At 39.0% G+C, this 25,090-nt stretch overlaps 1 protein-coding gene across 9 annotated transcripts in view; it reads right to left on the reverse strand.

Moving 5' to 3' along the window:
• The window catches only part of NEDD4L (NEDD4 like E3 ubiquitin protein ligase), a 284,304-nt gene that overhangs the window by 122,872 nt on the left and 136,342 nt on the right, over positions 1-25,090 (reverse strand). For 3 of the 9 annotated variants that reach the window (XM_088152729.1, XM_088152728.1, XM_088152730.1), the window contains exons 4-5: positions 23,965-24,003; positions 16,530-16,583 (exon numbers count right to left, since the gene is read on the reverse strand). In XM_088152729.1, the coding sequence (XP_088008855.1) occupies positions 16,530-16,583; positions 23,965-24,003 (93 nt within the window). Of the gene's footprint in view, positions 1-12,593; positions 13,936-14,643; positions 14,663-16,529; positions 16,584-23,964; positions 24,004-25,090 lie in introns of those variants that run through there. The other 6 variants (XM_088152727.1, XM_088152723.1, XM_088152732.1 and 3 more) reach the window with 5 other exon arrangements.

Below are 25,090 nucleotides of genomic sequence, written 5' to 3' on the forward strand. Positions count from 1 at the left end.
AGCAGTAAATAAGAATGTCTAGAATAAGTGTTAGTAGTGAAATTTCTTTTAGTGGCAACAAACATTTGTAAAGTCATATACAGACATGTATGTCTATGAGCGAGTAAGAAAGAAGGAAACCCCAAGATGGCTTTATTTATCTTATTTAAGCTGTCCCTCAACAACTTGAAACAGGTTTACAATCTAAAAGACAAAGCACAACAGAAAAAAAGAGCGAAGAGAAAAATAGGCAAATTTGAGCAGCAATCATTTTATTGCAAACAAATAAAATGGAAGCTGTCCAGGGAGAGAAGTCAAATGTAGCTTGATCTCTCTGCAGAGCTGATGGAAAAATTTATTTTCCAACATTTTGCTGACTGCCAGATGCAATATGCATGGGGCATATGTTGATATATTGCACGCGTATCAGACCTCATAGAATGGCTGTCTTGATACTAGCTGCATTCCACAGAAAATGCCCTTCTGCCCTCCTTTTAACGTTTTCTCCATTTCAATCAAACAAGGCTGTTCTGAAAACCAATCAAATCACAGTCAGTATGAAATCTTGGCTTCTGGGAAGTCTTTTTCCCCCCCAGAACAAACTATTAGTCCTTGATACTAATCTCAGGAACTACAGGCAGTCTAAACAGGATTTCGGTTTCAGGAGGTAGTGTTATGAATGTCCAGCACTGACCTTTTTTGACCTTTCCCCATGACTAATACAAAGGCAATAAATCCCTCAACCTACACAGTTCTACGCAAGTATAATCTTAATGGTTTTTTGTTTTGTTTTTTTGCAATTACAGAATTCAGTTTTAATTTGTGCAGAATTTTGCTTTATTTCCTCTTCCAGGGATAGAAATTCAGGAAGAAGCTGCAGAAAGGGGTAAAACCCAACAATACTTACTTTGGTGATTTATGGTCTAACCCCCCTTCCCCCATTACTACAACCAAGGAAAGGAGGAATTCTAGATTTCTTACTTTTTGAACAGGGCACACTTGGCAAAACTATCTTTTGCCAGCCTGGCAGCTTCCAGATATGTTGGACTGCAATTCTCAGAATTCACTGCCAATGATCTCACTAGCCAAGAATTCATAGAATTGCAACTAATTACATCTGGAGGACATCAGGTACACAGCCTCCAACATCTCAGGCTAAGTCATAAAAAGTTTTCTTTAGAAACTGGCTTAGCAACGTGCTGTGTGAGCCCAACAACTAATGGACCTCAATTTAGCATCCAGACATCATCCAAAATAATGGGCAATGTTTGCTGTATTTAAAATAACCCAGGCAATTCTCATAATTTTACATCATCTCTATCTATTTAATTTGTTTAAATTAATGTAAATGACATACTTCATGTTTAACAACACCCTTTCCCCAAATGGTCTGTTAAATATAAGTTTCAAGGTAATTTGTGCACATGTTTAGTATGGTTTAGTGTGTGAATCCAGTGGTAGAAATGAGGAGATGCAATGGTCCAGAGCCATTTCCCTCAACATGGTACAACACATCCCTCCAGATGTGTTATGGTACAATTTGTGGCATGGAACCAAGTTGGGGAAGTTTGCTCTAAAGCAGGTTCTCCAAAGTGTTCAATACTTAACCCCAAAGGTTGATGGGACTATCCAAGGGGTTGATGTTATTATTGTTGTTTTTATTTATTTATTAAATCTGTATAGCTGCCCATCTCACTGGGCAGTGTACAACAATCACATAAAAGCAACAATTATATAAATGCAATAATTATAAAAATATAAAATAATCATTATTAAAAATTAAAATATATTAAAAAGTAAAATATACAAACCACAGGCATGGAGAGAGTGAATATATCAATAGTGGAGCCATCTTAAGATGTTACTGGTTCCCTGGGACCCCCAAACCTGGTGACATAACCAGGTCTTGAGGGACTTCCAGAACATTAACAGGGATGGAGCTAATTATTATTATTATTTGTACTACTATTAAAGTAGTATTTATTACATTATTTTCATATAATAAATATTTAGGGGTTGATGAACTGTCTGAAACTTCATGAAAGGGTCAATGAGCTGAAGAGTTGGGGACCTCTGCTCTAGAGTTACTCTCATACTGAGTTTGGAAATAATTAGAACTAATTTGTATAGCTAAATATAAATTATTCATTTCAATTTAATTAAGGCTAGAAGTCGCATCCTGTTCTTACACACATAGTATCACTTACGTGGTAAACATCATTCACTATTGCATGGCAGAATAGGCTTGAACTTCCTGAGTGGGTCCAGTGAAACAGGAACTTCAACACAACTACAAACATGCAATGGATTAATGCAACAGGGAGGAAAAATGTTTGTTGACATTTCCTGATCATATGAAATCAGCAATGTACACCATTTGATTGTGGTATAATCTTAAATTAAGGCCATTCATAGTTTGTACAATTCACAGCATAGGAAAAATGAAGGTTTAAAATAATAGTGCAAGAGAAACAACTACTGCTATTCCAGTCCCATGGAAAATTAAGTTGGCAGCACAAATTAAAGACATTGGCTTCTTTGTCCCTCCTCCTGTTCCAACATCTGCTTTGGCTGCCCTCAGAGGCAGACATCCTGACAGTGTCACCTAGCCAGAAACTATTGCAACTTGCTATTCAAGCAGAAGACACACCAGAAAATTCATGCAAGATCCCAAAAGCCAAGAGAATAACAGCTTCTTGGCAGTCCCAATGAAAAACTTGCTGCTTGGCACAACCCACTCTTCTTTGAATTTCCTTCCCCTAGCCCTGCAAAGACACATTCTTCTAAATATTTCCCTTACTGTATTCATGTGTAACAAAAGGCTGGGAAACAAATGGAAAACAAGCACTCCACATTAATGATAAAGAAACCACCCAGGCTTTTGCAATCTTGTTAGACTAAAAAACTCAGCATGGTCATTAATGAACCCTTCCAGACACTTGAACATGAGTTATTTACACACATATCTAGATTTAAATATAAGGGTGTGTGTATATGTGTGTGTATGTATGTGTACATGTGTGTATGTGTGTGTGTGTGTGTGTGTGTGTATGTATGTATCCAACCTATGTTGAAGCATCTAACAATGTCTACTTAGAAAATATGGCATATTTTTTTCAAGTAGTCCTGGGAAAATGGCTTATAGGAGCCATTCTCAAGAATGGATCTTTAAATCAGGACAACATCAAGCTTCCAGGCACAGAAATTTCAGTGAAGGATGAATCAGTTTTCTTGAACTTAAGCCAAAAGATCTGTGCCACCATTCTTGGTTTATGTCTCTCACACAGTCAAGCTCAACTCCTTCTGTCTCTCAGAGCAAGCAGACCAGATGAAGGTTCAAGTCCAAAGGAAAAGTATTTGGATTAAAAAAAAAAATCCTTGTGAATAAAAAGCTATACAGAAATAGGGACCAGACAACAAGAGGAATTCTGTCTAGAGAGACTACTAGACTGCTGCAATAGGGCCTGGGTATGATCCAGGAACATTCAGTAGTCAGTGTTAGAACAGTATCTGAACTAGTTCCCATCCAATTTAGATACAGTAGTGTTTGACCGCCCTGGAGCCCATTTATAATTTAGGTTTGCTTGCTTTGTCCTTTTTCTGAATTCTTGTGGCCAAACCTAGGTTATTTTCTCCACCACAATTCCAGCTGATTATGAGTTTTCTGTACTCTACCGACACAGATAATGAAATAAGATTTCTGAGGATGTTGTAAGCAAAAAAGAGCAGGTCATAATATTCCCTTTGCTTGCTATTGTTTCAAAGTGCTTCATTTTTCTAACAGGATTATACTATCCACAGAATAAAGCAATACAAAACAAATCTTCTCTGTAAAATAAGTAATGCCTTAAGGCCAATAAGACAGGAGAATATTTTCATAACTTACGTTATTTTGCAGTAGCCTTCCCCAACCTGACCTCCTGATAGACCACAATTGTCATAATTCCCAGTTGCCATTAGGAATAGCAATCCCAGCACAGCCTGATTGAGGATGTCAGGTTAAAACAGTGTTTCTCAACCTTGGGAACTTTAAGATGTGTGGACTTTATCTCCCAGAATTCCCTAGCCAGCCATGCTGTCTGGGGAATTCTGGGAGATGAAGTCCACACATCTTAAAGTTCCCAAGGTTGAGAAACACTGGGTTAAAGTAACTTAGTGACTTACTGCATTTTATATCTGGCTCTGTGTCACGACTACAGGACTGAAATCAAGCAAAGAACAAACCATCCATCTGAACTAAAAAGTGATATATAGAATAGGCATATTGGCTCCTTTTGTCCCCGGGGCAGTTAGGAATTTAAAGAACCCCAAATCTCTATGACATTTCTATTTTGCTTTGAGCTCTTTGGCAGGAATATTTACGTGGTAACCAGAGAGTGCTAAGCTCTTTCCAGTATCATGGATCCCAGGTGGTGAATTTTCAAGAGCATATCTTTGTGAAAACTGTTCTTTCTGAAGACTGCCCCCACGAATATGCCAAGTACTGTATTCCGTTCATAGTGAAGATTCATAAATTGCTCCGTTGTTGGGAAGAAAATGCATTTTCAAAAATGCATTTTCAAAAATGCAAAAATGCATCTTAATTTCTGAAGGAAGCCCTGCCAATAGAATTTGTATACCTTGCACCCAGACTTAATGACTGCTTTGAAAGATTAGCTGCCTCAAGCCAGATTGACAGCTTTCTTTGTCGAAAAGTAATGTGCCCGGTTCCCTTTCTTACCACTGAGAAGTAAATTGAGAGTCCTTGTACTTCACCATCCTCTTTTGTAAGGAATGTATAGCTTATTTCTAAATTTCCCAGTCTTTCTCCCATTTTTACAAAAGGAGAAGGGTTGGGTAAAAATTACTTCTCTTTCAAAAAGGCTCTGCAGCATACTATCCCCCCAACAAAGAGAAAGCGAGAAAAAAATTTAAATTAGTTTGAAGGGAAACTACTTGGAATATGTGATGTGCCTGTGGTGAAGTGAAATCTTGTTCTGCAATCAAGGGCTGCTGTTGTCTAAAGGCAAATCAAGACAGGCTGCCTGCTAAGCTAAGCCGGTAGCCGAAAATGATTCCAACAGAGCTGCAACTTCAGGCAGCCTGACACCCCAGACCTTCCTCTATCGTTGCGACACAAGTCTTGTCGATATGTTGCCCTATCCAGAAAGTCTCTGCGTGGGCTCAAGCGTTGTTTAGCGTAACAGTGGGACATAATCTGACGCAATAGGAGACAGATGCAGGCCACTGTACGGACATAACACAATCACATTCCTGTGCTCTGTGAGTCTCCACATCACAGAGCTAGTTTGGTCAAGTGCAGTGTTTCTCAGCCTTGGCAACTTTAAGATGTGTGGACTTCAATTCCCAGAATTCCCCAGCCAACAGCTGGCTGGGGAATTCTGGGAGTTGAAGTCCACACATCTTAAAGTTGCCAAGGCTGAGAAACACTGCACTAGTGGTGAAGGCACCAGGCTAGAAAGCAGGAGATGGTGAGTTCTCATCCCGCCTTGGGCATGAAAGCCAGCTGGGTAACATTGAGCCAGTCCATCTCTCTCAGCCCAACTCACCTCACAGGGTTGTTGCTGTGGGAAAAAGAGGAGGAGGAAAGAGTATTAGGTACGTCTGCTGCCTTGAGTTATTTATAAAAATAAGAAAGGCGGGATGAAAAAAACATCTAAATCTAATTGAAAACATCCAAATCACCCTCAGCACTTCCTTAAGAAGCCAAATGTTAGCAGGTCAGGTCACTTTCCCAGTTCTGGGCAAGCACTGTTCATGCCACGATAAGTTGCCTATGCACTTTTATAGATTGCGAGGGCTCGGAGACACAGCCCCGAACATCTGCATATCCCAGTGTGCAAAAATATGGCATTTCCCCCCACCGCTAATATAGCCAGATAAAAATGTGGGTGAGACTTGTGATATTATCAGCTGAGGAAGTCTGCAACACGCCTTGTGTTTACAAAAAGATCTTATATTTACATGGTGGGCCACAGGTTATGTTTTATTTCTCGTTTTCTGATAACGAGTAATGAACTGCATCCTGGCTCCTTCAGATATCTGAAAGGTCACAAACACTCTGTGGCACTAGGACTACAGACGCCTGCATGCATGTTTTCACTCTAGATAAATAAGGTTTGAAGCAGCTGCTGCCTGCAGACCAAATCCTGGGTCTTATATCAATCAAATGCACTCAAACTAGCCAAATTGGACAGGATAAAACACATTTTGTCCAAACAGCTTTTGTAAAATTTATTCTCCTCTGCCGTTTTGGTTGAAAGGGGATGACAAGCCAGACAGACTATTCCAAACAAGATGGAGGTCATATGTAGCTATGCGTTCCTAATAGCTGCTTGAAATAGGAGAGGTCTGTAGGTAAGCCTCCTTGTACTGGTGCAATATTACTAGTTTGTAGATACTGTACTGGAGAAACTTACTGGAAGCTTCTACTTCGGGAAATGGGTAGAAAGGAGACCATGAGTGAGTAATGGAAGAATGTCCTTGTCATTAGGTATTCCCATAACCATCATTAGATATGGTGTAGTAGTGTGCAGTGAGAACAAATGCTATATAAAAAAGGAAAACAGCTTCACTTTACAAGCATTAATTCAAGATTGAGCAATTCTAATAGGACAACTGGGCAGTGCTAAAAGTTATTCAAAGTATCAATACAGTTCCTATCTTTTTTACTGTTGAATTAACAAAAAAGGTCCTTGCCCCCAAAGAGATTGTAGTGTAAATAATTGTGTTTTATTGCAAGGACAATTTCAATTACACAGTTCATTTAAAAATTATTTCCCAATGTTCTTTTTGCAAATGGAATTTTGTGGGCAAGCCTACATAACAGCAAAAGATCACATATCCAGCAGAGAAGAAATGACGTTGAATAGATGGACCGTTTGTATCATTGTAAGGCTGATTCTTATTTTATTATAAATGTAGATATTACTTTGGCAAGGTTAATGCTGATTGTGAAAGAAGATCACTAAAGTGAAAACCTACCACTTAGTTTTGGAAAACACATTTATAGAATAGACAAAATGCATCCATGCAGAATTAAGTCGTGGCAGGCATCAGAATAATCTAGATCATACTGTACATTGCAAAAAAGAAAAAAAAAACTGGAGTTCCCCATCCTTCAAATATTTGACTAGCTCTATTTCAAACCTCTTATGATTCTAATACAGCAATCATGCTAGATGATTGTATACAGTAATGGATATCCTAAACACAACCATTCTAACCTTCCATTAAAAGTCTTTCTTCAAATCGTGTAAATGATTTTTTAAAATTTATTTTTCACATTTCTATAGCAGCCCATCTCACACAAAGTGACTCTGGGCAGCATGCAACAATTAAATAAATCAGCAAATAGATAAAATAATTCATAAAAAGATAAAAAATTATTAAAATGAAATTAATAGTTTTTTTAAAAAAAGTATTATGATTTCATAATAATAAGTTCTTATTCCTGCCAGTTCTTTAGTATAATAAAGCTGGTGTATATTTTGCCACACCACAGTAAATCTTAGAAAAAGTACACACTAAACTGGTTCAGATGTAACGGTTAATTACAAGATTAGGTATTATGAGAACAATCTTTATACTTTAATACTTGTGTCTTTCCTCCCACTGTGGTGTGAATGAAAATTAACTTCCTTAATTTATTGCCATTGGTAAACAAGCCACATTCGAAGCCATGGTTTGAATTAAATACAGATGGGACAAACAAGAGTTTTCTGAATTCCAAACTTTCAAAAAGTTGTTCGTGGAAAAAGGAAAATGAAGTTTTCTGTTGGCTTAAGTGTTCAACACGGTTTGTTCTAGTTTAGCACCAGATCTGCTTGGGTTACCAAGCTGTCCTCCCTTCCTCTCATAATATATAACATAATATAAAATTGAGTTCACATATTGCATCGAGCCATTGCTGGCTCAATTATGGTTTATTGAATGAACCTTAAGTGGCTGCATTTGCACAGCGCAATATGTCATAAATGATGGCTTACTGACCACAATAAATGGGTTCTGAAAGCAAAGCCAAACCAACTTTATGGTTAATGCAAAGTAGGAACCCAGCTGCATATATTTACAATTAAGCATCTTCATCAGTTTTCATTTGTAAGCACAGATTTTTTCTTGGACATTAGACTAAGTGAAAAAGCCTCAGGCAATTTAGAGGAATATCTAGGAAATACCTACTTAAAAGAATATTGTAGCCACTATTCAACCTCCACTCAAATGTCAGTGTTAACGTACAATGAAAAGCATAAATCAGTTCTGTCCACACTCAATATCTGCCAAGGCACTCAACGTTATTCAGAATGTGAAAAGAATAAAACAAACAAGCATTACAAAATATAGACCAAAACAACATTAGTGTAATTCTTGTATTGTACCGTAACATGGCCACTTCAATGGGAAATCTCATACAAAAAACACCTAGCATCTGACCGGCCTTTATAATTTAAGAGGCAACGTTGTGCAATCTGATTATAATTTGCACAATTCTACAAGCTTTTCAGGTGAATAACAGTGCCTGACAGTGAACAACAAAAGGTGAAAAAGATTCTTGTTTGCAAGCAAACGGGTGTTAAAGTTGGAAACTTCCACCTGAAACTGACTAAATTACACTAAATAGAATTATACGGTCTTGCATAGTTCTATATACATAGACTCTTCAACCGAACTGAGAACAGAGATGGCCAAATACAAACCAATTATAACCATTATATACAGAACCTACACCATTAGACAGAAGAGAAGAACCTGAGGAGCAGTCCTACATCCAATCACATGGGTTCAAATGGACGCTGAACCCCTCACTTCACTTGCACAGTCTGGACTGAGAACTACATTTATTTCTACGACAAGGCTGGTTTTGCTTGCGTAAATGATTCTCAATACACAAGATGATACATGGAGGAAGAACTAACAGAAAATTTAGATCCAGAAAAATCTTATATGCCGTGGTTCTTACGGCATTCTATAAGCCCAAGCCAAATTTGAGGACATCTTTGGGGAAATAAAATAGTTCAAAGCAAAATGGACATTTATTGGCATTTGAAAAGTTCAACCAAATGGGCTTCCCCTGATATCTGTTGGAAAAATTTCATTTTTTTTTTACCCCATCATTTTATATTGGCTTGAACACAATCACATCTAATGGCAAACCTAATAGATTTCTTGCATTTATTTTTTTTTGATCTGGTGCTTGTTTATAATATTCTTCTTGCTTACAGAAAGAATATTGTGTATAGGTATTTTTATCTGTTTCCTTGCTATTTTGCTCAGAAGCTAAATACCACTGTGGAACAATGAAGATTAGTTCATTGAAATCGTTTTACATTGCAGATTTTCTTTTTATTCTTGGGCAAAACAAACAAACAAACAACCCCCCCCCCCCGTAAATTGCTGAAAACTATACTTATTGCTTATTACTATGTAGGTCACAGTGTCTTAGAAAACGTAGAAATGGGTGGCTCTCCCCTGAAATGGTCTACAATTCCCCTCTTCTGTAGCTGTTGGCCATTTTGACTGGAATTTTATTTATTTATTTGTTAGATTTTTATCCCGCCTTTATTATTTTTTTATAAATAACTCAAGGCAGTGAACATACATAATATTCCTTCCTCTTCCTTTTTTCTACATGACAACAACCCTGAGAGGTGGGTTGGGCTGAGAGAGAGGGACTGGCCCAAAGTCACCCAGCCGACTTTCATGCCTAAGGTAGGACTAGAACTCACCGTCTCCTCCTTTCTGGCCTGGTACCTTAACCACTAGACCAAACTGGCTCTAATTAATTAATTAATTAATCTGGAATTAATGTGGGATTTGTGTTCAACATTACTCTGTGAGTTCCACATTCTTCAGCTTTGTCCTGGAAGGACTTTCTTGTAGTGATACTTCAGAACATTTTTTGCAATGAAAAGTACAGCATACCCCTGAATTTTTTTGTCCCAAAGAACTTGACCACTGTAACTGGGTTCTATTTAAATGGAAATGGTTGCCATTTCTGTACTTTAGAATCCACATACTTTTCAAAACAGTATCATAAGATATAGAAGATCCTTTTGAGTAGCCATCAGCTCTCCACAAGATCAGGTTGACATGCAATGCGCTACAGATGGAAACTATCTGTCTTTGTTGAATTATTTTATATAATTCATTAGATTCAATGGCTTAATAGCAGCCACTATTAACTTTCTCATTACACATTTTGCTTTTAGGTTCTGAAGAGTTATTAGAGAAAGCCTCTTAGAATCTAAGATGAGATAGACATGGACTTAAAAAAAATCCTAGGTATATCTGTAATTAATAAATATATACATAGATACAAATACCATACATAAATATGGTGAAGTCCTCATCTTGCTAACAATACAAGTTTACATTTTGGGGTGCATTTTAATCATATAGTATAAAATGCATATTTTAAAAAACCGTCAGCTCCTACTTTCCTAACCTAATTTCTCTGTTCTTCTATCATGAGCCCTTTAAAGGGTGTACCCATCTATTTAATTCAAAACCCTCTGTGACCCTTCAGAACAAGGAATTATGTACATTTAGCAAAAAAACTCTGCAGAAAATGTACACAATGAAGTTAAGCATTTCTAAAATTCTTTCAAATAGATCTTCACAAAGTGGTAGAAAATCTTTACCTGCTACTATTTGCTCATTGATTGACTGACTATGTGCCATCAAGTTGTTTTCGACTTCTAGCAAACACCTAGGTAGATTTAATATAATATAATATAATATAATATAATATAATATAATATAATATAATATAATATAATATAATAAATATAATATTTCACTCAAGTGAAATAAAGGACATTTTTCCAGCCTCTCTTTGTCAAGTGTTCATGATCTGCAGCACAATTTAGTCACTTATTTCCCCAAGGTCCTTGCCCTTCAGCTTCCCTCAAATACATACTTTACATCTCCTTTTGAAACAACTGACAAAACTATTAAAAAAAAAAAAAATAGAGGCATCAGCGCAGAACCCTCAAGTTTTTTTTAAGAAAGACAACCCCAGAAGTTTAGAGAGCAAAATAAGCTCAGATAATCTTAGTTTGATTTCTGAGGGATGTGGCAAGGGCAGGAGAAACCAAATAGCTACATTTGGGCTTCTTCACTTTTCTCAAAGCAGATGAGGAAAAATAGCAGGCCCAACTTGCATGACATAAAGAAAATAAAAGTTACTAACTTTTCTACAGGCTCAAATTTGGCTTTTACTACTAGAGTGTCCTGCATTCCCGCATCTTTTCAAAATACACATGCCCCAAGAATTAAAATTAGGGTAGAATAAAACTTTTAGGGTAATTCCTGCTATTAAAGCAACACTTATTACTTCCTTCTCCTATCAGCAGGCGCTGAATGCGTTACACGCAAGCTATGGCAACAAGAAGGCCCCAAACCTGGCATGCTTTCACACAATATTTATTATGCCAGAGCCCACATCACCTAGCTCAGAAACTCAGCGGTAAACGGGAGCAACATTAAAACTACCCAGTAAGACTCCGGCCTTAATCTTTCTTGATTGATTTGAGTTTTTGTGCCACCCAATAACGTAAGGGTCTCTGGGGGCGTTAAAATAATTCAGAACACATTAACAAAAGCCTCAGTCAATGTAAAAACTACATAAAAGACTGCATTAAAATGTGTATTAGAAAATAACAGAACCATACAACAGACAAGATAAAAAGAATTGACAGTCGCAATGAACACAGCATGAAGTAACCCTAAGAAAGCAGAACCAAAACAGTGAATTTCGAAAGTACCATTTTAAATGCTTGGAAAAATACAATGTTTTCACCTGGAACCAAAAAAGGGCCAAAATGCCAGTAGCATAATGTAGAAACCTGGCAAAGCTTCTATTTACACCATGCTACAAATCCGATACCTATTATATTTCAAAGCTGAATATTACCCCAAAGCGCTTGTTCACTGTTACATCTAAAGGCTGTAAAACTGAACTGAAGTGAACAAATCAAAACATTTTGAGGTTTCATGCAGCTTTTTCAAGTTGCCAGGAATTTATAACTAGGTATCAAGGAGCCCAATGCACAGGGAATAGCTTAATTAAAAATGTTGCTATTTAAACAATCAACGGTGCACCGATGTAAACAACTAAAAGAATTGTAAAGCTGTTAATTTTAAACTGTACTCTTGGTCCCTTGATAGTTCAGTTCTGTCTAACGCGTGTGTGTGTGTGTGTGTGTGTGTAGTGTGCACATCATATACTAACCACATTTCAAGGCTGCAAAGATCACTGAATTTTTGAAATCCTAATTTATCTGCAAGCTTACAAAGGGGCACTATTTATAAGCAGTGATGCAGCAGTTTACAGATTTGTTACCCCCCAAAAAAATCCAATTGTATTTCGATGATGCAACATTAAATTAAGTAACATTTGAGTCAGTAGCAAATATAAAAACACTCCTCTGGATGTAGTCATAGGTTAGCGAAGAAAGATGCTCTAGGACTATTCTGGAGGCGTACAGCTCTTTCTACCAGCACAGAGTTGTGTTGCAGAATTACATAATGCACCCTGGATTTGTTTACTTATTTAGTGCCACAATCAGCAAAGCGAACATTTAAGTTGCCAAGATATTGGCGTTTCTACTTACTGATGCGTTGGCTGCCACTGGAGCAGATGTGTTAGAATTTTCTTGCCCACAAAGTTGATTTTTCTCATTCGTCCCATGGGTTACAAGAATTCTGAAATGCTGCTGCCGTGAGTTTTGATCTGGACAAATTTTAAATGTGCATCCTTGCCCTGGGGAAACCCGCTCAACTGAATTGCTTCTGGACATTTCGGGGCCATGCTGGTCATTTCCACACCGTGCCGAATTCATGCCATCGTCTTCCGTGGGGGTAATTCGCTCTGCCTGCGGCTGAACTGGATACGAGGTGCTCCTTTCCAGCCGTATCCGTGGGTACCTGACCAGTCTGTCGCCTTTTGTTCCGGTAAAACCAAAATTATAATCTGCTCCTGCACTATTTGACTGAGACTGCTGCAACTGAAAAATAAATAATTTTTTCCCAGAACTGACTGACCCATCTGGCAGGTGTTGCAGAGACCAGCGTCTAGGTTCTGAGGAAGAAGCATTATTTTGGGTCTCTGGACCAAACGGCATCAGCGTAACATGAGGCATATCCACACTTGAAGCCCGATGCTGAATCCTTACCCCACTAATGTTTAAATCCAGCGCAGGTTTGTTTGTGTCCTCATCTTGACCACTGGCCGCACCCTTGTTATTCCAGTTGTTAGAAGGTATTGTACAAACTATTGTGTGGTTAGAAGGTCTTCCATTGACCTCATGTCCCATGTTCTCAAGTTCCCTAGGTGGAGAATTCTCCGGAGTTACCTGTGAACTACTTGGAGAGGAATGGCTTCCATCAAGAGATGTACACCGCTCCCCTAAATCAGAAAAGTTACATGACTCCTCTGGAGGAGACCCACATTCATCAGCATGTCCATTTATAGCGTTGCGCTGAAGGGAGATCTGCATGGATGAGCTCCTCATGGGACGCGCATCAATGCTGTTGAGAAGCTGTGGAATAAACATGGATGTGCTTCTTTTCAAGGAGCCACCTTCTCGCAAACGGCCGCTGCCATCTTCACAATCAATTCTGCGCCTGGAGAAAGGGTGAGGCCCGTTCCTTCTTGGCAAAGTGTGGAATGCCATGAAAAAGTCGTCATTATCCTCCCTCTCATGGTCTAGAATCTCCGATTCAGGAGCTGTATTGCTTCGTCCTGAGCCAAAATGAAACCGCAACCGATGGGCCATGGTCTCGGGAGAAGGCAGAGGAGAGGGAAGGCAACGAGCCCAGGCACTGCCAGCCGTTAAGAACTGAAGACATAAACTCCAAGAAAAAGTGTCCCATCTGCCAAAGTGTTAGCACTGCTGCACTGATAGCGACAGATAGCAGAAATAGCCCAAGTGGCAAGCGACATTCCATGCGTGGTTGGGTAAGACCAATCGGTGCTCCTCCACACTGTGACACAGGGTAGGAGGGCTGGCATCACATGACCTGTTTTCCCCTCTCCAATACAAGCGACTATTTTTTTCCCCCTCTCTTTAATACCAGCAAGAGCCTGAAACAGCACCTTCCCAGCTGCTCCTTTTCCATCAGAAAGGATCGGTCCCAGCGGGAGATCTCTCACAGCTGACTAAGGCAGCAAACACACTCAGCTCTGCTATAAATCTACACCGCATCATACTCACAGAACACTTTTGTATTATGCCAAAAAACAAAGAAAAGGAGTGGAGTGGGGAAAAACTGCACACACACACACATGCACGCACGCAGAGGAGACTCCCCCTCCACCCTGGTCAAATTGCCCTTGATATGCTATCAACAGTCTCATGCTGACCAGATATTGCCAGCCTGGAAAGGCTGGAGGAAGGCGTGCGCGTGCACACACACACACACACACACACAGATTGTGTTTATTTAAGCCTCCTAATGTCTTTTGACTATTACAAGGAAATATTGCAGGCAAAAGGGTAGGAACGCGCCTTTTCTCCCCTTCTAGTGAAAAGTGATTTAAGTAGTCCTCTCTCTGCTGTAGCAACCAGACAAGATATCAGGTTGCCACTGCAAACAAGCTGTAATAACCTGCTTCCACCGCATTCAAACTTTTCCAGGAGAGAAAAGGAAAGAGACTCTTACATGCACAATTCAAGAAGCAACCATCCATCTTCCTTTTCCAGATTTTAGAAGGCAGAGCAGGCAATAAAAGCTGGAGCAGGGGTGGGCATGAAGAGCTGTACAGATTTTGACTTACACCCCATACTAAAGGTGGCCGCCTTCCAGTGAGAAAGTGAGCAATATTAGAAAGGTTGAACTGCCAGCGAGAAAGAGAGCTCTGCTTTATTAGGAGCCAAGAAGCGTCAGAAGAACAGACAGATGGACGGGAACCCAAAATTAAACAATGCCTGAACTCGGTTCTGCTGTGTGAGTGGTAGTTTAGAAAGGGGTGGGCAGATACAGCCAACCTACAGCCTCAAAATGTGCGGGCAGCGTGAATCAAAAACTGGGTCAATGAAACCAAACTGTTTATTACGGAGACAAAATAAAACCACCACTTGCTTTATAAATGAGAACTTCCTAGCAGAAGCTATAGGAAAAAAAAAGAAAAGAAAATCAAGGGAGTGTCAACCCAGAATGATTCCTGGATATGTAAGACTTAGTTTTCTAATGATTTATTTCACATGGAGAAAGAAAACAGTTCCCAGAGGGGAAAAAAGCTTTCAATAATTAAAATGCCAAAGGTCAGCGTAATCCTCTGTTTTGTTAAACAGGCAAGAAAAAAGCAGGGATAATAATAATGATCATCATCTTCTGCTGCTGCTCTGGATGAAGTCTGAAACATCTTTAGCATATTTAACACAATTTGGGGGCATATTTCAATCTTATTTGATTAATCAACATACCATAACACTGAAACTACCTTTGTAACCTTTCTCCAAAGGCTTCAGTGTTTATTTTAACCATTTTAAGCACTTACAAATATATGTTTGGAACTCCAGAGAGAAATTATTTTGGTAACAAGTGATTTGTAATGAATACAAGCTAGTAAAGAACAGTTTAAATATTCATTGACTTCTGTTTCTACTCCAAAGGTTGTCTTTTTCTTTGAAATGCATCTATAGGCTCCATTACTTACAACATGCATTTTTAACATATATATTTGATTTAACCTGTTTTATAACCCTACTTTCTACCAGTATAGGTATCTGCAATAACTTACCACCACCTACACTGTCCATTATAATAAAATCAGAGCAAAGTTCCCTGGGGAGAGGAGAGGAGAGGAGAGGAGAGGAGAGGAGAGGAGAGGAGAGGAGAGGAGAGGAAGTAGATACATTAAAATATAAAAATGAATGGGTACTCAACATTCATTAGATCATAAATAAAAAGAGCATTACGTGAATTTTTAAGACAGGCTTGGTTCAAATTTTTAGTTGAAATGTCAGCAACATAGAGATGATGTTGGCAAGTATGTTGGGCTAAAGAAGTTTGGGAGCTACCATAGCAAAGCCTCTTCATTTGTCAGCCACTTATTGGAAGAGGGACAAAGCAGAAGTTGTTAACCTGAGTGGAGGATTCATATGGAAGCTTCAAAGTCACACCACGCTGTTCTTCAGTGATTACAGAAATGCTGGGAGACAGCTCAGGTTAGCTGATCCTGTGTTAAACTGGTCTCTCATCTAACACTTTTGAATATCCCCTTCCCCGATCCAAGCCTAGAAATCTTACTGCCTAAATTGAATTAGCTTCTTTTCTACATTTTTACTACATTTGACATCTGTCTCCCAGTAGGTCCAAGGTTCTGAAGCTACTTCTGAAGGCCTTAATAACTATTTACTATCTTTGTGTCAATCTGCATGGGAACTGTATTTATTAGCCTCTTATTACTAATGCATACTACATCTCTCCACATCCCACTTTTAAGAAATGTTTTCCCTAGTGGGGAGAGGGAGAGAAAGAACATTTAAATGTATGGCACAACGTTCTCATGTATAAAATCAATAAATATAGGAAAAAACACTCACCAATCTATTTTCATCAAACACTTCAAACAGCAGTCTATGATTAGATGGATTTACCTATAAGAGAACAAACACAGAATTCTATAAATCTAATCTCATTTGGCTCTTCAGCTTTTCTTTCACCCATGATGCTTGTTTTAAAAATGGAGTTTCATTTTCTCCAAGAGTTCCAAATTGGGTCTATATATGTACACACTGAAGACCCTCCCCCCTTAGGTCATATTCTTTACTAACCCCACCCGGATCAGGTGGCAATATTTAGCTGACTTTGGTCAACCCCAGAAAGCTCAACAGGGTTAAATTGGATTGGGATGGGATGGGAGAAACTAGGACACCCTAAGGCTGTAAGCCAGTGTTGTCCAAACTTAGCCACTTGGCTGGCTGGGGAATTCTGGGAGTTGAAGTCCACTCATCTTAAAGTGGCCAAGTTTGGACAACACTGCTGTAAGCAGATTGAGAAGGTGAAAAAATTCTCAAAAGATGGCAATGGCCAAACACTTCTTGGTCCCCCCTCCTGCAATCAAGAGGGAAGGATAGACAAGGAGGCAAATGGGATCTCCAGACTGAAACCTGGCAAGACAAAAGCAGGATTGGAAAAATGAACAGTGTGAAACAGAGGTTGCATATCTACTCAAAAAACCTTTATGCAGCTGCACAGGTTGTCCAGCTTTTCAATTTGAAAATTACTTCTCTCTAGGAATTCATCAACATTTCTCAGTCTATTAATTCAGAGTAAAGCACTTATTGTCCATAATATTTTACTCCAGTGAATAAACCTCACACGAAGATGATTGTCTGATCTCCATGAAAATAAAGGAGCCATTGAGGAATTCCATGCTCTCTTGTGTGTGCATGATGAATGTCACGGAAACTAGCAATGACCAGTTCTTTCTCCCAGCCATGGTCAGGGGAGGGGAAAAAAGAAGACACTTGGACAATACTGGTTGACAAACTAAGCCTAAACATTGAAATCAAATGAATGAATGCACCCTGGCTTTAAAAAACTGGAAAATAAAGCAACACTATTCACAATGTGCCAAGAGATATATAACCAAAGACGTCTGTAACAGTAATCTAAATTCAAAAAGGCAGAAAACTCCAAGCCAAATCATCAAATGCTGATCTCTCAAGTTCTACAGTCTAGTTGAGTATTAACTATTCTCAGGATCTTCAATATGCTGGACCATTCTCCAGCACCAGACAGATTGCCTGCCCACTCAATTTATTTAACATAAACAACTACATAGGATGTAGGAATATAACAGCATAACCAGTGCCCTGCTGGATCAGACCCCTGCCCCATCTAGCCCAGCACTGGCCTCCTTTCTAGGCTAAAAAGCCCCAGATGTCGTAACTTTCCTGATAGGGAAGCTGATCCAGCCCTTGATCATCTTATTTGCCTTCTAGTTCCAGTATATCCTTCTGAGGTGACCAGAAGTGCACACAATATTCCAGGTGAGGTTGCACCATTGATTTATATAATATTTATATAAAATAATATTTATGTATTTATTATATAATATTGGCATCTCTATTTTTGATACTGTTTCTTATTATCCCTAACATGCCATTGTCCTTTTTTATAGTGGACACACACTGTGTTGTCACCTTCACTGAACTGTTTACCATTACTCCAAGATCTCTTTCCTCATCAGTTACTGTTAGTTCTAATCCCATCAGCAAACTTGGCTATTCCACTAGTCACACCTGGTTCCAGATCATTTATAAATATACTAAAAAGCACCATCCTAGGACAGAACCTGGGGGACCCCATTAGTTACATCCCTCCATTGTGAGAAATGTCCATTGATTCCTATCCTTGGTTTTTTCTTCTTTAGCCAGTTGCTTATCTACAAGAGGACTGCCCTGTTATTTCATGGCTGTTAAGCTTACTGAGAAGTCTTTGATGAAGGGACTTAATCAAAGGCTTTTGGAAAATCTAAGTGGATGATGTCTGCTGACTCACCTTATCCACCCTCAAAAAATTCTTGTAGATTAGTTAGACAGGACCTTCCCTTAGCAAAGTCCTGTTGGATATCCTTGAACAAGGCCTGTGTCTCTAAATGTTTGATATTTTATCTTTAATAGCAGTTTCCACTATATTCCCCAGAACAGATGTTAAGCTGACAGGCCTACAATTTGCCTGATCTCCCCATGAATCCTTCTTAAAAATAAGAGTTACGTTGGCCACCTTCTAGTTCTCAGCTAGAGAGGGTGAGTATATACACAGACTGATATTTTAGTTAGGAGGTCTACAATTTCAGCTTTAAGTTCCTGAATAACCCCTGCAGGGAAGACATCAGGGTCTGGTGGCTGTTCAGTTTGTCAATAAGGCCTAGCACATCTTCTCTTGTCACCACTATATGGCTCAGTTCATCTGATTCCCTTCTTGAGAGCAGGAACTCAGGCTTGGGGATCTGCCCCAATTTTTCTCCTGTGCAGATGCAGGCAAAAATTTGTTCAGCTTCTCTGTAATTTCCTTTTTTAGCACACCTTTGACTCCTTCTTCATCCAAGGGACCAATGGCCTCCCTGGCTGGCTTCCTGGTTCTCACATATGTGAAGAATCTTCACAGTTTTGGCAATATGCTCCTCAAATTTTCTTTTTGCCTCCCTCACTGTCTCTTTGCATTTCTTTTGCCAGAGTTTATGCAGACGCTCATCAGCTCCTGTTGGCTTTCTTCCTGCCCTCCGTTTAAAAGCTGCTACCTTTTTAATTTTAAGCACCAGCAGTTTGGTTCCCATTTGGTTCAAATGGAGCCCATCTCTACTGTACAGGTTGTCTTTTCTCAAAACATTCTCCAATGCCTAATAAACTGGAAGCCCTCCTCTCAGCACCAACATCTCGTCCACACATTTCAACTCTGCCTGTCCTGCATATGGAACAGACAGCATTTCAGAGAAAGTGCTCTGGAGGTCCTGGCTTTCAGCTTCATGCTGAGCAACTGGAATTTGGCTTATCACCCTGTGAGTGGGACTCTGCTATCATGTCCTCGAGAGCCCCATCTACCTCCCTCTCTGCCTCATTTACCAGTTCCAGTAGAACTACCTTGACTTCAAGGCACTGAACTTGTTCCCTGAGTGCTAGGAGCTCCTTGCACCAAACACACACCCACAATCTCTGTCCAGTGGTCATATAATGGCACTTAGTATGTCCCGCACCCCTGCTGGAGACCTACCTTCATATCTATTTTAAAAGATATATATTTTATTTAAATTTAATCTATGTTTAGCCTGATTCCTAAATTTTTGGAAGATCAATTATGTTTCTTTTTTTTAAGTTTGAATTTTAGCCCCTCCACATCTCAAGAGCTCTCTGATTCCACCCCTGGTTGCTAAGGGACAGGAGGTCCAGAAGCTAGCCCAAAACAGAAAAACATTCAGAAATACACTCAGAAACTTCACTTAACACATGGATAAATCTCTCCCCAAATCTCACACTTAACTCCTTCTCGCCATGTCTCCTTTTTATGACCAGTTTCTACCCAAGCTTCCAAGTTTAGGATTCTCTGCTTCTTCTCGTCTTTGAGCGGTTCCAAGCAGCAGCAAGTTCTCAGACTTAATTGCAAAACTAAGTGCCACCATATGGGCTCACAGGCACCCTTATAAAAATGTAAATAGTAGATAGGTGCAGATGAATGCTGCTATCATCATCATCTATCCATCCAACAAATATCAGTCTTTACACTTGAATATTATCTTCTAGTAAATGGGTAGTATGATTGGGTATGCTCAATTTGGTGAACAGGCAAGCCCTACAGATAGTAATCATTTTGTTAGAATGCCATAAGATTCTCACATTTCAGATGTGCTCATGGCATCTGATACATTTCATCATTCCTCAATTCTATGTTCCAAGTTTCTGCTGTTTGGCAAAAAAGCAGCACCTCTGCAAGCAATGGATTACAGGTTTGATTCCTAGCATATTTCAACAGGAATAGAAATAATAGCACTTCTCTGAAAAGGGCCAGTCAGAAGTCTTATTTAACCAAATACTTTTCAAGATGTCCACCTAGCCCAGTACTCTAACTAGCAGTGAGTCTCCAGAGTCTCAACCAGTTTTTTCCTATGATTGTTGTAACTGGAGATGCCAGGGATTGAATCTAGGACCTCCCATATGCAAAGCAGAAGCTCTGTTCATGGCTATACAGGTAGTCCTCATTTAGCAACCACAATTGGAACTGGCAACTTGGTTATTAAGTGAAACCATGACTGTGCTTATGATCTTATTTCAGCTTTGCTTTACAGACATGAGAAGGTCATAAATGTGAGGATGGTTGTAAAGTTACTTTTTCATCACTGTCATCACTGTGGTCGCTAAACAAGGCAGTCGCTAAACGAGGACTACCTGTAATTCCTCTCATTGTGATAGTCCTAAACCCTCTGAGGTTACAGGAAGTTTCCCACACTGAAAACTAACTATAAATTGCCACAACTTTCTTTTGTTTTGTTTTTTTAAATTCAGGCTAAAACTGAATTAGCTTCAGGGTTCTTTTGAATATTTTATAGTTAGTGAAATGCCACGCTGTAATTTACATAGTTTGGAATCTATTTTACTGAAGAGATGTGACTGTACTTAACAGCTGTCAGTTACCTTTCTTTCTCATGACTTGCTTTCCAAGGGTGAAGGAGTCCTTCAAAACTAATAATATTTGACCCACGGATCCACAGTTCCTGGCTTAGCTGAATTTTTTCCTTTGTAGCCTTACCATTTTATGAATTTCATCAAAATATTTTCAGGCAAACACTGAAAGTCGGATAAACATTTTGACTTAACCAATTGTATTAAATGGTGAATAGGTGAGCAAGTTCCACTATGCCCTAATAGGACTTATTCCCACATAAAAATGTGTAAGAATGCCCTCTCAAAACTGAATCCTATGCATGCTTCCTTGGAAACAAGCCCCATTGTGATTAACCAGGTTTACTTGCAGTCCAGGAGTTTGGCACTGCAAGCTTTATTAACATAAAATGCAAACTAACCAGCTCTGGTAGAAAGATTCCTAGGTATTAAAAGTTTGTTATGACTGGAATGGAAAAAGCTGGGACTTGACATTCGGTGCCAAAACAATTCCTAGGGATTGTGCATTACTAATCAAAACAAATTTGATCCACCCTCAACTCTGTCTCTCCCCCCACCCCTCCCAGCCATTGCCTTGTATCAGAGGACTCAGTGTAACTACAAAATACCTGCAGAAATCAAACTTTAATTCCCGCTGTTTAAACATGCTATAGAAAAACTGACTGAAAGCCATTGACAATGGTACTAATTGAGGCAGTGCCAAAATATTGTTTCTAAAACACTGAGCAAAAAGCAAGCCAACTGCACAGACACTGTCTGAAGAACACAGTAGCAGTTCAACAGCCTACAATGCCCAGTCTGTTGGCAGACAGCTGCTCCCAAAGATTAAATTTAAATGGCTGGAATTTTACCTTGCCCCCTTCCTGCTTGTGTTTTTTCTTTCACCCTCTCTTTTTAAAGAAAGCATTCAGGGAAAAGTGAAACAATACACTTCTTGGTATTAGAGAACTTCAGTTGATTAAGCTTGCAATGATGCAATTTCTAGCTAACCAAGTTAGCTTTGCTTCTGTAGCATAAACCAACTCCAAGCAAGTGAGGAAGATGCTTGTTAGAGAAAAAGAGTTGGGATGTGTGTGTGTGTGTGTAAGGAAGTCTCTCTTATGGAGGGCTAAGTGTGTAATTTTGGGGATACAGAATAAGTAACACAAAGAGCAGGAACTGTCAATCATGGAACTGTGAGAATATGGAAACTTGATTGGGGATTGTATTACACTATACTAAGGATGTGGAGGCCCAATCTGGATCATGTATGCTGAAAGCCATAATGTTTTGTGGCACATTTGGACATGACCTAGTCGCACTGAACCTCGTTATAGCCCAATAATCCGGTTTTTCTCTCTTAATCTATGTTTTGTAGCTCAGTAGATTAGGAAATCAAGCACGCTCCTCCAGCAGCTGCAGGTTACATAGGTACCATAATGTAAATTAGAGGGCACCAGCGTGGATAAGGTTTATAGCTTACCAGTGCACCAAGCCTTTAACGTCTTCTATCTCCCACTGGTTTGTTAAGTGAAATGAGGACACAAAAGGCATTCTAATAAAAAGGAGGCCCGCTTGGTGGCAGTCATCGCAGGCTACATACGTCTCAGATTCTATCCCAAATATTTCCCTCCAGAGCAAGGGGGAAAAAAGCTAAAACCTGGAAAAAAGCACCCATCCTTGGAGAGAAAGTGCAGATAATGCTAGAATGGCATTTTTCCTATGCTATTACCCCCTCTTATGAAGTTCCCTCATTTTAATATGTATCTTGCAGGACACTATACCCTGCTTTCTTTGATATACCTTTGTTCTTTAAGGAGGAAGGATGCACTACCCCAACTACAGAGAGAAGGGCAGGAGGGTGCAGAAATGGAGGTTAAGCTGTCTCCTACTCAGCGTGTTCACTTCTAGTCAAGGAAGCTAAGAATTGGTGGTAGCGATTGGGAGTGGAAATTCCTGTTCTTATTTGAAACTAACAGGGATCAGCAAGGGGAGTCTCGGTGAGCCAATACCTTGAAAGTTTGTGATTGCTTGTTGGCTTGTCACACTTAGTCCAACCCTCATGAGATATCTAGTTTGTCAGCCAGCACGCCATTGCCCAGTGGTAATTTCGCCTCTCTCTGCCACCGATAAAAGCTAGCAGCTCCTCTACAAACCTTAATACCCCAGTGATTACAGCTAGAGCTTTCTATAACTACCACTACAATTATCATCAACATTTGAGGGACATGTGCTGCAAGCCGTGTTGCCAAAACTCTTGCGCCTTTGTAAGATACAACTCTTCAAAGTGATCCTGCCCATCACCCAAGAGTAGGTATTCCTTCCGAACAACCTCTAAAAATGTCCTTAGCTTTGCTTGCATAAGGTCTTGAGAGGTCAGGCTATGATTAAACCAGAAAGTGGCTCAAAGGGGAAACACAACAAATCTGGGAGATCTCGTTAAGATCTGGGTCTTTTCCCATGCGCACATACAATTTCAGTCTCCTCTCTGTAAAAAAAGGAACACTAATCTAGCAGTTTTCAACTTCTTAAAGTCTAAAATAAATAAATTATTTATCTAAATTATCTAAAATATTTAAAACTTAAATATCAGCCTATACATTAGGACCTGGTTGCCTTTTTTCTAGTCCGCTGTTTTCCCCACCTATATCTGTTTATCTTTTCTTCATCCCTTTGATCTGATTAAATAAAAAATCCAAGACAGACAACTAAGAAAATGAGGATGCTGAAGCATTCTGGCTACCACCCAGAGTGGTTTCTGAGACTATATAAACAGACTACAAAACATTTTTGCAAATGACTGGTATTATTATTATTAATATTAGTATTATTGAATGACATTCAACATAGAGTAAAAAATTTTAAAACCAAAACTTACTCTAAAATAAAATTCCTCATTCCATTTTGGATTTAGAGTCTGTAAGAAAAAAAAGGGTGGAAATTTTAGTAAAACAAAACTTTAGAAAATGGTGCAAATCTATAGTACAGTTTGTGGTAATTATAACAGAACGGGGGGAGAGAGGGAGGAGGGAAGAAAAATCATAGGCACAGCTTTCATCAGCAATAAAGACATTGTCATCAAAAGGCTTCACATTCATTTGCTGAGCAAACTTCTTGTGGGAGGCCATGTGAAGTAGGATAAACCAGAAATAGATGCCACTATTATTAGGAACTACACAGTGGGAGCTGATCCTTGATGACCTGGGCAGAGATGTCTTAATGAAGACAGTTAAATGTTTCATTATTAAAATTCTTCAGTGTGTCATTGGGAAAGTTACTGGAGAATACGATGAAGAATATGCCAGTAGAAAGGTGATTCAGATCCCCCAAAGCCAAGTTATTTACACAAACATAATTTATACCCCCCACCCTGAAAAGAAAGGAATACCAAAAGCAACATTTCAAAATATGGTCCAATCAACTTATTTATTTCTACATTTTCCAAATGTATGTTCTATAAGGTAAACCTTTACCTTATAAGCTTGAAAAACAGTTAAAAAAAAAAGAATGAAAAAGATCTCAATTTATATTTTTCCCCAAGCAGCAAGAGCATCACAAGGAAGAGAATAAAAAGAAATTGGGCAGCTGATCATCCTTTTGAAATAACAATCTTTTATCTACTTTTTTAAAGGCCATGAACAAACCAACCTGATAAACTAGGTTTGTAATAAGCCTGAGAAAGAAGATACCAATATTAACAAAGCCCGAATTCTTATAATTGCTGGCTTTCTTTCTGAAGTTCAGGAGATCTGGAGCAAAACATCTGTTCATATATTCAGTTAAATATGTATAAGTTAGGATATCAGGTAATCTTTACCTGATCTTGAACCTAGACCATTAATAACTGCAGTGACTAAAAGGTGTACTTGGTTTTGGCCTAAAATTCAGTGACGCTGAATTCAGAATTGATGTAACATGTTCTCTTTGGCTGAGACTGAAATTCAATGTTCTGAATCAGTGGTAGTTTTCTCACATTATGCCAATGGAATCTTATTAGCAAGCAC

This window comes from Python bivittatus, unplaced genomic scaffold (genome assembly GCF_059951505.1).
Source record: "Python bivittatus isolate LINGU-HERP-01145 unplaced genomic scaffold, Pbiv_v1 ctg000570_np1212, whole genome shotgun sequence".
Taxonomy (NCBI): domain Eukaryota; kingdom Metazoa; phylum Chordata; class Lepidosauria; order Squamata; family Pythonidae; genus Python; species Python bivittatus.